Genomic DNA, 17,427 nt, shown 5'->3' with positions numbered 1-17,427 from the left:
ATAAATCGGTGATCCGGTGCAAACGAGAATAATGTAGCTGCAGACCAAGCCAATGTGAGTCACGAATATTGAAGTTATATGTAGATCACGATGCACGGCGTCACCGTGTTGTGTTGGGCTTCATGCACCTCAAGTTCGACCCTGGCACGGAGCATAGTGTAATGAAGAAAATGGATATAACTTATATCTATCATACCTCTACACCAAAGACACGAAAATGATGACTGCTATAGTTGAGTGCCTGCCTACCAATGTAGTTGCAAAGACCTACGTTGACCTCGAAAGAAATTACATATGACAAAAGGATAGATAATACCTTAGTTCAGACTGAGTAGAATACCTTATTAAGGACTACACCACAACATGCACTTAAATGAATTCATACTAGGTACTTCACTTGATGTTGTGATACAATATCGTCGACTGACACTTTACACAACGTCCATGTGATGCAGAAACTTGTCCTGCCCGACTCAAGTTCGAGTTACAGAGACATCAAATCAGCGTGGTAGGCGTACATACCAAGGTAGGTAACTACCTTACCTTACTAAGGTACACACCATTGCACGATGCTTCAGTACCTACTATACCTTAGTACCTTACCTTACCTTAAGATACAACCTATAACAGAACCACCTAGGTACTAACCTACTAAGGGAGACAAGGACTTCAGTATCTGTGCCTCTCGTACCTTCCTTCCATAATGTGGGAGTCTGGAAATGATACCTCGAGTGTTCCTTCCCTTGGAGTTAGTCCTCTCCCGCTTCGCTCTTTATATATCAATCAACTTGCCTCTCAGTTCTCAACACAGTCAACAAAATTCAATCCTTTCATCTCCAAGATTGATTCTTTATAAATACTGATACCCGGCTTCTCATCAATAAAGGCGAATTAGGTATGCTGTCGTTTCTCCATCGCCTGACGGTTGTTGCCATTCTTCTCGCAACTCGGCCGTGCCATGCATCCCGTCCTGGTCACTCTCTCCGGTCACCAGAGTATGCCCCAGGAGGACACGTGAACGCTGTTTATTTCGTCAACTGGTTTGTGATCTCGCTTTATCAAGCATAGCACTTTATCAACACTGTCAGGGGCATTCATGACAGAGGCTTTTACCCTCAGCATATGGATGTATCCCACATCTCTCACGTACTCTACACATTCTTGGGTGTCAAACCCGACGGAACAGTGTAAGTGGAACGCAGTATGACCTAAACACCCAAATCAGGCTAATCAAACATGAGATACTCCAAAGACGAACATGCCGACTTTGTGGCACAATTTAACGGAGACAGTGAGTCTACCTTCTTTACCTTAACTTAACAGCTGACGACAGAATAGGCTACGATGAACATAAAAGAAATCCAATCGTCAGCTCAAGACTCTGCTCTCCATCGGCGGGTCGGGGGCCGGGTCTGCGAACTTCAGCTCGGCCGCAAGCACACCTGACAACCGTGCCAGATTCGCCTCGACTTCAGTCGACCTGATGTGGAATCGGGGTTTCGACGGTATCGATATCGACTGGGAGTTTCCGGATGATGAAATCGATGCTACTAATTTAGTCCTCCTCCTTCAGGCCATACGGAATGAGCTCGACATACATGCAGGAAAATACGCCTCTGGTCATCGTTTCCTACTGTCTACTGCCGCCCCAGCTGCTCCTGAGCATTACTTAAAACTTCAACTGAACCATATGAGCGGAATTGTTGACCAAATCAACCTCATGGCTTATGACTACTCTGGAAGCTGGGATCACATCAGTGGCCATAACGCCAACCTGTTCCCGTACAAACGTCCTGTCGCAAAGCTCAATATCGACTACACCCTCAATGAAAGCTTCGAAACAGCGATCAATACAGACTATGCTATCGGGGACTATCTTAGATCCGGGGTGCCCGCTGAAAAGATTGTCCTCGGCATCCCTGTCTTCGGTCGCTCCATTGAAGAGAACTTGGGCCTTGGAAAGACCTTTAGTAGTGTTGGTAAGGGCTCCTGGGGGCAGCAAGGCGTCTGGGATTATAAGGTACTTCCCAAGGAAGGAGCTACAATCATAAACGATCCAATAGCCCATGCTTCTTTCAGTTACGACGAGAGAAAATACGAATTCATCTCCTAGGATACTCCCAGCGTGGTTCAGGAGAAGGCAGAATACGTGCTGGAGCATGGTCTCGGCGGAACCATGTTCTGGGAGGCTTCTGCGGACAAGAAGGGAGGTGATTCTCTTATCAGCACAAGCTATTGCGTCTTGGGAAGCCTGGAAACGACACAGAACTGGCTGGATTACACGAATTCATACTTTGACAATATTGCGACAAAGATGGGTGAGGAATATATATGAGCTGGCTCGATCTTACAAGATTCACCACGGAGTTTGGACGAGTCATGAGGTCCTAGACTTGAAACACTGCTGATTATTGACTATTAAATAAATTTATAATATGCGTTACCAAGATCATATGGCTCTCTGTCATACCTGAAAGATGCTGGATCTTAATCTTCCAACAGGCACGTCGTGAGACCACGGAGCAGCAACATCGTGATTACCTCAAGCTTTAATCTCTTTGGTCCTTCTAAGTAAGTGTCGCCGATTCTACGACTTCCAATTTGTGATCAACTAAGGTAGGGCAAGACATTAGGTGCTTCTAGCATGACTCCTTCCCCTCCACCCAAACTCCTCTCTATATCCTCACTTCACCTTTGCCTCTCTTCCCTACAGAATTCTTCTTCCAAGCATCAATAAAACTCAACATCTCAACAAGGTAGGTAATTTCGCCGAGGGAAAGTTCTGTCGATCGTGGCAGTATTATTCAGGTTATCGTACAATAGTTCATTCGTTTCTTCATGTCCCCGAATTTCAGGGGCCATACATCCGGAACTTGTCGAGAATTCGATATAGACAAAGATGTTTCGACAACCGCCTCGACGTTCTCGACTGCTTCCAAGAACTAGCGGGGCAGACTTGTCTTGTCAGTCGATAAACTCGCCGGATTCGGGCTATAGCTCCGCAGATGAAGTCTTTGGGCTCTGCCTGAATCTTCGCAGACGCTGTTTTCCTTCCTTCGATGGGCCAGGGCCGGATGAAATTCCAGTCAAATCGCTTGAGAACCAAGAGCAAAAACCGCCAGCATCGAGCAAAACAGGACTCGCAGCCGAGCCCACCAAAACACCAGAAAGGCGTCATCCAAAAGGGAAGGCCGATGTGATTTCCCCCTTTTTAACTCGAAAAGCTCCAGACGTTTCCCTCTCCAAGACAAACGCATTGACCCAAACATACAGTATCTAGACAGATATGTCCCGAGACGTGATCCCATTTCCCCATCATCCGAGAGATACCGAACAACAAAGCAAACCCAGGATTTGTCGAGAGATGAGCGTCTGAGGCGTGACAAGAGTGCCTCAGCAGATCCGTTCGTTCTAAAACGTCGTGTGATGGACCCCGATCCCCGTTTTCCTTTCCGAGTTGACGACAGTCATCTGGACAGAGGTTTGGCATCCAACCTGTTTTACTTCTTTTTCCTTGTTTTCATCTAACCAGCTCATCACTAGGTATAGCTCTTGGGCAACTACCACAGAACCGAGGAGGAGATCGTCAAGTTAGTATGGGAGCCATGTGGTCGGTTGGTGGTCTTGCGCCCAATGCAATCGCTACCGATGATGGACAGGGGCATCTCGTCAGACGTGGGACCAACGCTCGTGTGTTTCCCACCCTCTTCCAGGAAAGTCTTGTCAGCACATCAGTCGAGAAGGAGAAGCACGAAGGCCGCATCGCTTCGGCTCTCGACATTGACCAAGTACGAAAGATCCTCGAGTTCGCACGGGCCCAGCAAATCCCTCGAAGCATTAAACAGCACGGCCTTCATGCGGACTTTAGTCACACAAGTTGGAACGGATATCAGTGGGCAAACAAAGAGCAGTGGTCAAGTAAGTTGAAAGTGCTAGTCTATTAAAATCATAGTTGACCATAAACAGTTCCTCTTCGGCCAGCAAAGAGGCGTCTTCTACCGGCTGCTCCATTCAGGTTGGTAAGTCTAAGTGTTCAAAAGAGCTGAGCTGATGGCCGTCAGAGTACTGGATGCCCCAAATCTAAAGGATGACTTCTACTGTTCACCGCTGGCGTACTCATACACCGCGCAAACTCTTGTTGTCTGCCTGGGGAGCCTTCTTTATGCCTGGTCTGAGTTTCGGGGTGTGCAGCTGATCCATGGAACACATTCCGATACCTAGTTGACGTCGGTTGCTTTCTCATCAACTCCTGGAGGCAAAGCTGTGCTTGGGATCGGGCACTCCGACGGGAGTGTGCTTTTCCAATCTCTCTTTGACCCACTACCACGATTCGAGATTCGCCAGGCCTTTCCTATCTCCTGTGTGAGCTGGCGCCCAGTTTGTACTTTGCGACCTTCCAAAAACCCCATGAACCTAGGGGTCGAAGTTCTGACGGAAGACTTGGTAGTTGGGGATGAGATGGGCAATATCTACTACTACGTCGTAGAATGGCCGATAGGCTGGGAAGTCACGCGGGACACTTGGCCCGGTGCAGTATCGTTGGTGACCAAGATCAGCAATATTCACTGTCAGCAAGTATGCGGTCTTGCATGGTCATATGATGGTCGGCTATTCGCCTCAGGTGGAAACGACAATCTCTGCTGTCTTTTCGATGCTGATCAAGTCTCCGGGCGGCGAACTGAGCAAGCCCCTGGGGTAAATGGTGTTCGAGGGCGTATAGAGGCGGGCAGCGCGTATGGTGGCATTGAGACAAGAGTTACACGGTTGTTGAGCGTCGATGGGGACGACGATATGCCCGCGAGGGCGTTCAGGGCACAGCTACGGCCGCTTCCGACTGGAACAGACACCGTTCGGTATCTTGGCCCTGCTATCGCGAAGCATCATTGGAACCACGATGCTGCTGTAAAAGCCATTGCTTTTTGTCCTTGGAGGCGAGAGTTGGTGGCAACAGGAGGTGGCTCTAACGACAAGTGCATCCACTTCTTCCATACGCCATCCGGAGCAGCTCTCGCAACTATATCAGTGTCGGCCCAGGTAACCTCGCTCATCTGGAACACAACACGCAGAGAGATTGCCGCCACATTCGGGTATGCTTCACCGGAACACCCCTATCGTGTGAGCGTTTTCAGCTGGCCGGAGTGCAAACAGGTTGCAGCAATTCCTTGGGAGGACGATCTGCGGGCCTTGTATGCCATTTCATACCCTCGAGGACCGACCCCTGATGACCCAACCGCACCAGCAGGGGGAAAGGAAGGGTGCATTATTGTTGCATCGAGTGACAAGAGCATAAAGTTTCATGAGGTATGGTCGCGAGAACGAGGCGTGACCGTGGGCGCCACGGGTATTCTGGCAGGAAGCGATATCCTCGAGGGGCTTGAAGGCATTGACAAAGAAGGAGACGTAATCCGATGAACTGCTTTCTTTATTTCTTTCTTTTTTCCTTGTCCGAGAGAATCTCTACCTGAGGAGAATTGTCTAGACTACAAGTTATGTTCAGGATTGGTGGGTAGCTTTTACTCTGAGAATGATAAAATGATAAGACGAGGAACCTAGACTGGTCTCTATTCTGTTAAACTTGGTTAAGTATTGCTGCGTATTTACAGGAAGTGAGTCGCAGAAAGGGTCAACTGTCCACTGTTGTACTGAAGTAAAGGAACAAAAACATATCAAAATGTAGGGCAGGTAGATGCCACGATAACGCCCAAGCAAACGACTCCGAGAACTCCAACCGATGCGCTAAGCCCGCTGTTTCTTTTTGAAATGGATGGAAAGAAGATAAGAGACAAGCATGGTGTACCTTATTTCAGGATAGCAATGAGCAAGACAAGAATGATGATGAGAACCACGATGGTGGTCATTTGCTTGTTCTCGCTTGCGCCTCGAGCGACCTTTCCAAGCATTCTACTCGCACGATCCAGTCGGCTCTGGTGACGATCGGTAACAGCCTCAACCTCGTCGAGCATAGCAACGTGGCTATCGAGCTCGTCGCCGATTTGCATGCTAAGCTCGCGCTGGCGTCCGATAGACTCGCCCAAGCGATCAAGCTGCTCATCTTGTTGTTCTAGGATCTGGGCGTGGTACTGGTGAATCTGCTGGTTGTCCATGCCCTGTGCCTCGTCTCGGTAGCCGGCGCTATCAGAGGGATCATCGCGGTAACGACCAAAGAGCTCAGCGGACGGCGAAGAAGGGGTGTCGCTGAAGCGAACAGTCTTTGGCTTCCTTGAGACTGGAGATGTTGACGTTGCGTGCTCAAAGTCGTCGGCGAGCTCTTCCGAGTTGGGGTGAGTGAGGGTTTCGGCGGTTTTGGAGTTTGGTTGGCCTTGGAATTGAGTTGTGAGGTCGTCTAGTTGCTTCTGGAGCGATGTGATGGATTCTGTGAGGCTTGTAGCGGCGCTGAGGAACAAGATCAGCATTGAATATGGTGTTTAATACCTTGAGAGAAGGGCTTACTCTGTTTCGCCGGCAAAAGTCAAGCGCTGCTCCTCATCGCGGAGATTGGCCAGGCCATCGCGGAACTGGTCAAAAGATCGTGAGATGTGACCATCTTGCGAGTCGCCTTCAAGATTGAGATTCTTAGCCCGTTGACGCTCTAACAGCGAGAGCTTAATGTGGTCGGCGAGCAGGAAGAGTTGATTGGCGCTCGACATGGTTGGTGACTGCGATGCGCTGCGATGGGCAACGATGCGGTGGATAATGATCAATCAATTAGATGGCGCTGTTCTCAGTTTGGGGCCTACTACCACAGGCGCCAAAAAAGCAAAAGAAAGAAAAAATACGACGATTGTATAGCTCTGATCTGAATCTGCCGACAACAAGAGAGATTATACTTTATTGGGAATGCATCGCCGACTGGAAGTGATGAATGATGTTGTAGGTGGAAGTTACCTTCTTGATGAACCTTAGTACCTAGGTACGTAGGTACTAACGTAACTAGATGACGGATGGGCTGTCCTAACCTAGGTTCCGAGAGTTGGTGTAACTCGACAAGTGATGTATATGAGGCATCAAGATGATAGTTGAACAGGCTAAGATACCTAAAATAACACAGGTGCCTCCTGCGACGACCAGGTACTTAAGAGTCGTGGCTTTATCTGGCCACCGGAAGAAAATACCTCGGCCAAACTCAATCTCAATGGAGGAGGTTGGAGACATGCTTCCCCTGAGCCAGTCCAGTCCAGTCCAGTCCAGTCAAGTCAAGCCAAGGTTAATAGGCTTCCATTTAAACGCCACGAAGAAGGGAAAAGGCAGCAGTGAAATGGATATGATATATATATAATATATATATGTATGCCCTATCAAGCTCAACAGTATAATTCGTCTGTTCTTATAAATGGTGTCTCGTACTGGGAGGACCAGTTCAAGAGACAGGGAGTAAAGCCCCCGCTGTGAACAAGCTCTCGATTCAGTCCTCAAGAGGCAGAAGAGCCAAGGTACCTAGGTAGGCAATTCAAATGGTTGATTTCAGGAAAAGTCAAATGATGCCGTGCAGAAAAGTCTATCAAGAGCCATTTATTTATTTACACCATAGCATACTTAGGTTCACCACCACATATCTTATGGCAGGGCCATGCTTGTACTGCATGTAAGAGAGCATTCTAGGAGAAGATTGGCTATGCTTCAGTTAACTTCAGTTGTGTTATTGATCGAGATGGTCTGGACACCTACTAGCTAATCTATCATGATAAGCGCACCAACTATCGTGTTTTCATTGAAATGTCTCTCAAGTGTTGGCACAGAATTATGCCTGAGCCGCATGAGAAGAGCTGCAGGTCCAAGTCAAGACATTGGCTTTGTTGCAGCTCAAGAAGTGACTTTTCAAGCCACTTCATGGCCTGCATTGGCTGTCATTTGTTGGATGAGTATTGATTGTGTGTTCCATTACCTTATTTAGCGGTGCTTCCAGCATCTCAAGGACAATGCCATCCAAATGTATCCAATGCGTCGTGCTATACGAGGAAACCCATCAAACCGGCCCTTTCCAATCCTGGCGCCCATGATGCTTGCTTCCTGTGTGTGGACATAATGTAAATGCAAGCCCGAGCCCGAGCCAGGCGAACCCAGGTCAAGGGTGTCGCGTCGTATTGTCTTGCTCGCGAAAATGACGCCCGCAACAAACGCGCATCTATTAGCGGGCGCGAGTTTTTCTCCGACTGTGCCACAAACACAGCTGCACAATTTACACAAAGCCACAGAAATGTTCTGTTCGACAATTTAAAACATTCACAGTAGAGGCACATTCGACACCAAGTTGCCGTTTAATGGTGTAAATTGCAAGAAATGGTATCAAGCCATGACTACCCGGTCTATGGCATTCGCTCTCGGTAGCCTTTCTTTACCGTCCATCCCAAGGCTCCTTTCCCATTCCCATTCCCAGTCCATGAGCATGGCAAACACGTAACTCCGTAAATAGCAAGTACAAGATGCGTCAAGAAGAAAATTTGAAATGTTCCCGGACGAGGCTTCTCTAGTCCATCCCCATGTCCATATCAGGGACGGCGTTGGTTGGTCGCGGTGATTCGGCTGCTGAAAGAACCTCCATTCCGTCAAAAATAGGAGGAGAGCATTGAAGATTTCGGAGTACGCCCTCAGCATTCTGGCTGACAAGTTGGCCTTGACGGAGGTTCTCGGCAAATAGGAAGAAGCCCTCGTTGGTCTCCACTAGATACGACTGGAGACCGTTGCTCTCAAGAAGGATTCGAGCATTGGAAACAGGGAAGTGGTTCTCTATGTAGCGAGCCCAACCACGAGCGGCGGCTTGGATGTGCTCTTCTTCACTGATTCTTCGCCAGCCGATGCCAAGGTGCAGAGTGAAGTTATCGACAACGGGGCCCTCAATAGCAGGCTTGACTTCAGACTGGAGGGGAGAAGTGCTGGCTGCAGGTGCTCTGGATAGAGTGGGCGATACGCGCTGCAGCTTGGGGTTTCTGATCAGAGAGCGCACCTCCTTGATGGCGGCCTCTTCAGCAGCCTTCTTCTCCTCAACCCAGGTGCCGGATTGGCTGCTGGCGTCTGTGACGTAGCGAGTACTCTTCTTGATGAGGGTCATGCCAGGGCCGTAGATCCATTCCTCTTCGGGCTCTTCAACGGGCAGGGACTTCATGTCAGGCTCAAGGTTTTCAGAGGCCTCGTCCCTGGAACGCTTTCTACCAGCTGCAGAAGGTCGAACAGGCTGAGCAGCCAACTGGCTTGGCAGAGGTGCAAATCGGGGTGGTGTGTGGTGTCCGAAGCTTGCCATACCCATTGACTGGTGGGCATGTTGGGGAGACATGGTAAGGACAGGAGAGGAAGAGAACTGAGAGCTGAAGTACGACATTTTAAAAAGAGTATTCTGTTCTGTCCTGTTCTGATCTGTGATGGGAAACTGGGAATGTTTGCAAGGTTAGTAGTCAGTGTTGTCACAAACCATCTATAGCGTATCGTCTCCGGGACACGCGGTGATGATGAGTTCGCTCAAGAGAAGAGGTGAGGAGGGCGTCGGCGAGATGTAGCCTGATAAGTGACGATGAGATAGAGAGAAGCAGTGGAAGAACGCGATGGGTGCGGCCAGGACGAGGCACGAGGGCAAGGTACGCACGCGAAGGTGAGGATGAGAGGGTGGATAATGAGGTAAGTACTAAGTGAGTGGATGTGGTTTAAGACAAGTCGTGAGGGGAATGACTTTTGGAGTTGCTATGTCCTGAGATGGATGGGATATGTGAAGAGAGGGAGAGGAGGAGGAAATTGATGGGGAGGAAGAAGGAGGATTAAAAGCTGTAGAAGAATGCGAGGGGAGGACTGCTCAAATGGAAAGAACTTGTGAGTACAGTAGGTCGGTAGGTAGAGAGACGAAGAAGGGGTGTGAAAGTGTGAGTGGCTCTTTACCCCAGGTTGAGGTGCTCTCTTGCTCTTTAACGCATCCACCCAACCCATGCAGCCTCACTCCGATCTCTAACAGCTACTGGAGTTAACACTGTGCGTTGGTCTCCCGAACGGCGAACGCCGCGTATAGGTACTCCGAGAAGATACCCGTACGTCCGAAATAGCCATGGGGCAGCATCAGAAGCTGGTATCGGATTCAGCAAGCTGCAGCTGGGGCTCGTGCAAGACAGTACGCATACGGTATGCACGCCATCAGCTTATCGCAAACCTCCCGGCCCTAAAAGTGGTCTAGCTTGAAGCTAAGGCACCTCGCAGCGTCAGGTACGTACTGTCTAATGGTCAGCTCTAATTCGCGCTTGACCCCTTCTGGGTTGCACAATTGTTAGGGGTCTCTCTGCCGTAAGGGGCATGGCGTCTGGGCGGGTCTCCAGCATGTCTTGAGCCTTTACCTGGTTGGATGGACAACGTTTGACTTGACTCTAGTTGCCTGGTGCCACTCTGAGCACTCGCTCAGCAATCAGACCTCAGAGCCGAGCCCCCATTTCAGCCAATTTTTTTTTTTGCTTCTGATCCGCAGCTAGACATTGACCAATCTTTTTCCGATGGGACGCAAAGAGATCCACCCGGGCTTCCGCCCAGCCCGAGTCAGTTTTTGTTTCTGCCCTGATCTTCTCTCCCATGGAATGGCTCACTCGGATTGGAAGTTTGTAGTTCCGAGCCGGTTTCAAGCGGTACGTACTTTGCGTAGTGGAAAACCTTACTAGTAAGGTACCTATATACCTACTCCGTAGTAGCAAGGGAAATAAGTGGATCAAATAGAACGCCGGACGTCCAGTGTCTTTCTGCTGTCGTCTCTCCTGGTGCCTGAGGTGGCCACAGCCAAGCCAGGCACATCCAGTCTGACAAAACTGGAATTTTCGTTGCTGCGAATGGCTGGATCTGGAGCCCCCCGGAGCCGGACCAACTGAAATTCGAACCTGCCCGAGTTTGTGAGGACAGATCCATGTCCGCGCCCGTTGTCCCAAACGGATCACAAAGGAACTATCACCGATATTCCATCACTCACTAATGGAGAAGCAAGACCCAAGGGAGGAATGCTCCTTTAATTCCATGACATCGTCTTGGTAACGAACTTCATGAACAATTGATTATCCTGATTCAGTAACAAACTAACGCAAGGTAAGGTAAGGAAGGCGTTGAGTTAATAACTTCAACCGACACCCTGCTTGATCAGCAAAACCAGCAGTCCACTGTAATATTATGCTCTGTTTATCTTGTGTTAGCAAGACTGATCCTCGTACTCCTTGCATTTGCCGATAATTCTGGACCACCTGACATCACCACGGATGTCTGTCGGCAAATCACATTACACATCGTCGGCGTTCTCACTGCCTCCATACAAACCCTGAAATCCTGGTGTTCTCAACCCTACTGGGCTAGTATTGCGTCCAGCACGCCTTCTCCTTACTGTCACTGGTGCGTCGTCAATTTCGACTCTCACTCGCCGTCCTCGAACTGGCGCCGTGTAAGCTCCATCAAACCTGCTTTGATGGCGCGCTTCTGGAAGCTGTCTTGGAGTTTGGGGTTGTCCTTCAACGGGCAGGCGATCACTGTACACAGGAAAATGTCTTTGGGGTGTCATAGGCTCAAACCCTTCGTCAGCCGGTGAGATTGAAAGCTCACCAGCATCTTCGGGGGGTTCTACAACTTCTCCCAGGCTCTGCGAGAGGTCGTCGTTAACTTCTTCCGTTTCATACGTTGACCCGTCTAGCTAAACAAATGCCCATTAGCCTATGCGTGCTTATCTTTCATTTCGCCACAACCCATGCAATTCAAGGGGGTTTCATCGATACATATCCCGATAATAATGACAGTGGCAGGAGTTCGGTTGGGGAAGTGTCCCTCACAGTTGCCGCCAAAAGTTGTTCTATCGTATCGCGTTCATCCTCATCCGTCACGGAACCATCCCTACCATTATCGTGCGGTTGCGTGTGGGCAGGCGCGGTATCCGCATCTCCATGGTCATCTTCAAAATTGTTAGTACCTCAGTTCCGATCGTATCTCGCCATTGATTGTCTGTTGGCTTACCCAAGCTTTGCCGCGGGCGGAAAGGAAGTCGATGTTGGTCTGGTTGTCGGTGCAGGCGGTTGATGCCGTGATCAACGTCCCTGTAGGTGGTCTCCTCGGAACTGGCGGTACCGTAGTCAAGCTGGGGAACTCGTGTTCCTAATTCCTCTTCACCGTCTGACTCGTTTCTACCATCTGAAACTGGCGTGTCGTGTCCAATGCTAGAGTCAGTGGTTGGTGTTACGATCCTGTAGTTGAGGGCATCTTCAAGTGCAGCTTCTTGATCATGCTGGATGAGATCATTGCGTCTTTTATTGACCTTCTGGCGACTGATTAGGTGCTTCCTGTAGCGACTTCGGCGCTCAGCGTCGCTAATATCACGTGTGGCTATCTTGATCGTCGTAGGTTGAAGTCGGAGCATCTTGTAGGGTGATGGGCCGATTTCACTCTAGGCTTTCACAATGAAGCGTCATACGTATGGTTGTGGAAACATGGATAAACAACATCGTAATAGCTTGTGTAGGTATGTATTTGTTCCTAACATCTCTCAGGACGCAGCTTCCCAAAGACTGGATTGTTCAGTCTGGGTACTGAAAAACTTAGCACAAGAATAGGAATTTCCATATAAGTAAGGTGGGTAGCTCTTGAGCTCTAGGGTAAGGCATTAATTATATACTAGGGTATCGTGTTCATCTTAACAGGTAATGAGTTGGTTGATGTCTGCTTATGCGGTGAAATTCAACAGTGTTCTCTGATTATTGTCATAAGCTATGGCTTCGTGGTTCCTCATTCCCTCAATGCCCTGTCTTTGGTGCTTCCATGATTCAATAGGTAGGAGGCTGACGACATCACACTTACGAAAGTACTTACTCAGCCCCCAGCAAGAGATGCTGAGATATGGTGGATAACGTCCTTTATACCTCATTACCTACGTGGCTGATTAGAAACAAAATCCAGTATTCAGCAGTATAGATAATCCGATATGGTGTCCCTATTACGCGGCTATCCATCACGAGATACTCGATTTACAGATACATCTTGGAATTTACGTGGTTTCTGGCTGATACGAGGTGCTGCGCCGCGCTGGAAGAACTAAGTGATGGTAATGATATCGATATGCATGCAAGAAAGATCCCCATGTTTTGAATGATATGATATCCACGTTTGCAGTGAACCCTGTAATTCAGCAATGATGTTGTCATGATTGTGCATCTGATCAATACGTGGAATCAATGATGCTTCTCAGATTGAGGGGAGATACCTAATATTTACCACATGGAAATGGAAAGCACTACGGTGTTTGATAACCTAGAATGATAAACACAACATGAATGTGTTTATTGTTATACAAATCATGATAGTAAATGTCATATGCAATATTGTTGTATCACCGCTTTACGTCCTCAAAAGTATTGATTAATTACCTCCACTACGGATATCCTACCTAAAATGTCTTGAAACAGGCTGAGTCCCAAGAGCACGGACAGAATGGCATCCGCACTCACCTATACATCAATTCTATTTTTGGGCATCGCGATTGTTGAACAGCACCGAGGCATAGATCCTGGATATCGTCGTCTCCATGTCTGGGTTAGTGAAATGCTCTCACTAGCAATTTGCTGTGCTTGTTGAATATCAAGTAGGTTAGTAGGTAGGTATTTTTTTTTAGCGCCACGATAGACGGGACAAGTGCTTCTGTACCTAAACCATCTCTTCAGGTAGGTACCTATTTAAACTGAACCCGATCCGATATTTAAGTCGTTATCCTTGGTATAAAAGTATCGAGGCCAGCATTTTGCCCAGACTACGGACCAGCCATTTTGCAACAGTGACCAGGACATCTCGCAGACCGTGCTCTCAGATCAATATTCGAGTTTGCCAACTACTAAGTCTATACCTCAAACTCTATACCTGACTGAGTACACCTAGCACGTTAGTGAATTAGAGATTGGCTCAGGATAGATATTCGTGGCTGGTGCTCCTCTCACCAAAATACAAGACAGGTACGGAGTACAGGATAAGGTAAGGCACCTTGCAAAAAAACAATGGGGGCTTGCAGTCTCTCCTTTTACCAAACAAAGCCCCTACCTCAGGTGAGGTGTTATACCTGGGCTTAAAGACAAGGTTGGCGGTGGCCTAAGGCGTCTCTCGCTTCTCTGGACTCTCGTAATCTAGACTGGGGCCTCGTACCTCTATTTTGCTAGGTAGGTGCTGTTGGCTGACGGACGGGGCCTGCTAGACTTTATCAGTTTCGTTACAGCACTACCACTGCAACCACCAGCGCAACGCAACGCAACGCAACGCAACGACGCAACAATCCGGGATTTAATTTATTATTGCTAACCTCACAAACCGACCTCGCTCGCATACTCCCATCTACCTTACCCGTCGATTCTTCTCCTGGACAGCCCTGCTCAACATCCATCGGTGATGCTCCACGGTCCAAGCCGCCGCCAGTGGCCGACCGTCCCTTGCTCACGACTCGCGTTTCTCCTCCCCGTGCGAGTCGAGCTTGAGCCTGCCCACTTCCCCTGAGCATCTGCCCCAGGCTCCTCCATCGCCCACCATGAATGGGGACCTGAGCCTTTCTCAGGCTTTGGGCGGACTGCGCATCGCCAATCCTGACGATGCTGCTGAGGCTGTTAACCCATCTTCGAATTCTCCTCCTGGGCCCGACTCGACTGCTCAGAATACGTCCATCTCCGCCTCAACTTCAACATCAGCCCTCCCCTCTACGCCTCAACCGACAACCGCATCCACCACGCCTTCATCCTATGATGCAATCCGCCTCGACCCTATAGATGCCGGCGTCGAAACCTCACTTACCGATCCTCGTCTTACCCCATCCGCTCAACCTTCCGACCCTACTTCCGATCGAAGCCCCTCCGTAAATCATCCGCAGCCATCTCAAATCGAGCCGTCGAGGTCCTCCGTTTACGGCATTTCCAGTGCGCCAGAACCTGGCCCAAACCACTCATATCCTGTGAGAGAGTCCAGCCGACGAGACCCCCACCGCTTCAACAACTCAAGCCGACCAGTATCAGGTTTAATGTCTGGTGGCAGCCCATTGCCCCCTCGAAGGAGCTCAAGAGGTATGGGGGTTGGCTATGCATCTGGTCCTGGCGGACCACAGCAGAACCAGCCTTACGCAGGTGACGCGCCGGTCCCAAACAGCAGAGAGGACTGGCAGGAGCGTGGAGCGGCTGTTGGGGTCCGCAGAGAGGTTGATGCAAATGGACGTACTGTTGTCCGCCAGGTCAAAAAGGGCGTCCGCGACTTTTCCTTCGGGCGAGTTCTTGGCGAGGGCTCCTATAGTACAGTCTACATGGCGACAGATCGCCAAACTCTCAAAGAATACGCCGTGAAGGTACTCGAAAAGAGGCATATCATCAAGGAGAAGAAGATCAAATATGTCAACATCGAAAAGAACACACTAAACCGACTTACTGAGCACCCCGGAATTGTCCGGCTATACTATACATTTCAGGACGAGACATCACTCTACTACGTCCTCGATCTGTGCAATGGCGGAGAGCTCTTGGGTGTTTTGAAGAAGACAGGCACCTTCGATATTGAATGCACCAGGTTCTATGGTGCACAAATTCTCGACGCCATTGACTACATGCATTCTCGGGGTGTCATTCATCGAGATCTAAAACCCGAAAACGTTTTGTTGGATGACCAGATGCACGTCAAAATTACGGACTTTGGAACTGCTAAACTACTCAGAGATCCACGCGAAGACCCTTCAGCCGCATCAGCCAGCGGTGCGCCAGATCCTGGAAAGGACGATGACAGTCGTGCAGCATCATTTGTCGGTACCGCTGAATATGTGAGCCCTGAGCTTCTCACACACAAGAACGCCTGTAAGGCTAGCGACTTGTGGGCTTTCGGCTGCATTGTGTACCAGCTTTTGGCTGGCCGACCTCCTTTCAAGGGAGGTAGTGAGTATCTCACATTTCAGAAGATTGTAAATCTTGAATACGAATTCCCCCCTGGCTTTCCACCAGCAGCCAGAGACCTCGTGGAGCGGTGTTTGGTCCTTGAACCAGCCAGACGTCTCACGGTCGAGCACATTAAAAACCATGAATTCTTCGATGGACATCCATTCGGGAAAGGACTCTGGAGGACCAAGGCACCCCGTCTCCGCCCATATATACCGCCCCCCCAGGAACCTCAAGTTATTCAGCTCAACGGCTTTTCCACCTCGTCTAACACCAGGCCTCCACAGCAATCCCAAGCCATTCCTTCCAACGGGAACAATCGACCATCGAGAATAATAACTGAACTCCCCCCCCCGACACAGCTTGACATTGAATGGTCGCCCGTTTTGACTAAGAATAACGAGCGCATTCTCAAGTTGGGTGATCTCATGGTGGTCTCGACGCCTTTACCTTCAAGTCCCCACGGAAAAGAACCAGGAGAAGGACATAAGAAGTTGTCTCGTTTCTTTATCGGCAGCACTACTAAGAAGCGTCAGCGCCTGGTAATGATCACATCTAGCGGCCGAATTGTCCTTGCTCCTGCTGGCGGAGAGGAGAAAAGAGCGAAGCAGGAGTTGTCTCTACTTGGCTCAGATTGCACCTGGAAGACCCAGGTGGACGCGAAGGGTCAAATGGTGTGGTGTGTCAATACAGTAAGTGAAACTTGATTGGGTTTGTGTCTTTAAGGCAGCGCACTGACGTCTCTCTACAGGGCGGCCACCACTACACATTTGAAGAGGCCAAGTCCTCATCCACGCCCCAAGAAGGTGGCTCCGCTGCCGCTGACTGGGTTGAATGTCTCGAGAGGGCAAGGGACATGGCACTGTCTCAGAACATGACTACCTCTTATGGTGGTGATAGTGGATTTGCCGACATGTCGTCTCAGGTTTCAAGTCCATCAAGTACTTTGGGGGGCCCAGGGAACTATTCAGATGGTTTCGGGCCCAGTGACCGACAGGGACGAAACCACCTGAGTAAGAATCAGGGGAATAGTGAAGATCCCGCGCCAAAACGCAACCGCTTCAGCAAGAGACAATCGAGGAACGGGCTAGGATCTGCATTCTAAGGGTCCTGAACGAAGAAATGGTGCGAACGAACTCGGATCTCGACGAGTTTCAGATTCTTACAGTCGAAGACATTTGTCATTTTTGCCTCTCATCGATCACATTCAGTACGTTCATGGCATCGAGAGCGCGGCGTCTTAATTGCGGAGTTTTATTCATCTGAGCGGACTGGCAATGCATTATTTTGGAGTGCATTTTGTTTTTAGCGTTGTGGAGGAAGGATGGCCAGAGCCGCCAAATGGTAATTATTTGATGGGTTCCCAAACGCAAGGTTTCTCGAATTGAGGAAGCGCAATCCGGACCACCAGATAGGTTTACGCCATTGTCGGAAAACTGTTTTCGAGCATCCTATATGTTCTCGTGTTGATTTTGGGGAAAACAGCCGCAAAAGTGCTGGAGGCTGAGGTCAAGACTGCACCGGTGCAGTATCTTCAAGTATGCTCGGGATAGGAGAA

At 49.4% G+C, this 17,427-nt stretch overlaps 7 protein-coding genes across 7 annotated transcripts; 4 read left to right on the top strand and 3 right to left on the bottom strand.

Annotated features, from left to right (window-relative positions):
- Positions 1-1,258: 1,258 nt before the first annotated feature.
- On the top strand, positions 1,259-2,335 carry FPRO_10911 (putative endochitinase; the record flags this gene model as incomplete). Its single annotated transcript, XM_031231925.1, has 3 exons — positions 1,259-1,291; positions 1,358-2,020; positions 2,114-2,335. 3 exons carry the CDS (start codon positions 1,259-1,261, stop codon positions 2,333-2,335), a joined length of 918 nt encoding a protein of 305 aa, XP_031081914.1.
- A 1,270-nt stretch (positions 2,336-3,605) lies between these two features.
- Positions 3,606-5,412, top strand: FPRO_10910 (uncharacterized protein; the record flags this gene model as incomplete). The annotated part of the gene is made up of 3 exons (XM_031231924.1): positions 3,606-3,918; positions 3,967-4,019; positions 4,222-5,412. The coding sequence occupies 3 exons, from the start codon at positions 3,606-3,608 to the stop codon at positions 5,410-5,412; spliced, it is 1,557 nt and encodes a 518-aa protein (XP_031081913.1).
- A 386-nt stretch (positions 5,413-5,798) lies between these two features.
- Positions 5,799-6,647, bottom strand: FPRO_10909 (uncharacterized protein; the record flags this gene model as incomplete). Its single annotated transcript, XM_031231923.1, has 2 exons — positions 5,799-6,393; positions 6,451-6,647. 2 exons carry the CDS (start codon positions 6,645-6,647, stop codon positions 5,799-5,801), a joined length of 792 nt encoding a protein of 263 aa, XP_031081912.1.
- A 1,031-nt stretch (positions 6,648-7,678) lies between these two features.
- Positions 7,679-8,229, top strand: FPRO_10908 (uncharacterized protein; the record flags this gene model as incomplete). Its single annotated transcript, XM_031231922.1, has 2 exons — positions 7,679-7,868; positions 8,036-8,229. 2 exons carry the CDS (start codon positions 7,679-7,681, stop codon positions 8,227-8,229), a joined length of 384 nt encoding a protein of 127 aa, XP_031081911.1.
- A 235-nt stretch (positions 8,230-8,464) lies between these two features.
- FPRO_10907 (uncharacterized protein) lies at positions 8,465-9,313 on the bottom strand (the record flags this gene model as incomplete). The annotated part of the gene is made up of 1 exon (XM_031231921.1): positions 8,465-9,313. The coding sequence occupies one exon, from the start codon at positions 9,311-9,313 to the stop codon at positions 8,465-8,467; it is 849 nt and encodes a 282-aa protein (XP_031081910.1).
- A 1,911-nt stretch (positions 9,314-11,224) lies between these two features.
- Positions 11,225-12,346, bottom strand: FPRO_10906 (uncharacterized protein; the record flags this gene model as incomplete). The annotated part of the gene is made up of 3 exons (XM_031231920.1): positions 11,225-11,629; positions 11,766-11,884; positions 11,947-12,346. The coding sequence occupies 3 exons, from the start codon at positions 12,344-12,346 to the stop codon at positions 11,225-11,227; spliced, it is 924 nt and encodes a 307-aa protein (XP_031081909.1).
- A 2,145-nt stretch (positions 12,347-14,491) lies between these two features.
- Positions 14,492-16,974, top strand: FPRO_10905 (uncharacterized protein; the record flags this gene model as incomplete). The annotated part of the gene is made up of 2 exons (XM_031231919.1): positions 14,492-16,561; positions 16,621-16,974. 2 exons carry the CDS (start codon positions 14,492-14,494, stop codon positions 16,972-16,974), a joined length of 2,424 nt encoding a protein of 807 aa, XP_031081908.1.
- Between the last annotated feature and the right edge of the window lie 453 nt (positions 16,975-17,427).

The sequence above is a fragment of the Fusarium proliferatum genome (genome assembly GCF_900067095.1).
Source record: "Fusarium proliferatum ET1 genome assembly, contig: FPRO_scaffold005, whole genome shotgun sequence".
Lineage (NCBI taxonomy): Eukaryota > Fungi > Ascomycota > Sordariomycetes > Hypocreales > Nectriaceae > Fusarium > Fusarium proliferatum.
The sequence above is the reverse complement of the archived record's forward strand: the minus strand, read 5'-3'. Positions and strand labels throughout refer to the sequence as shown.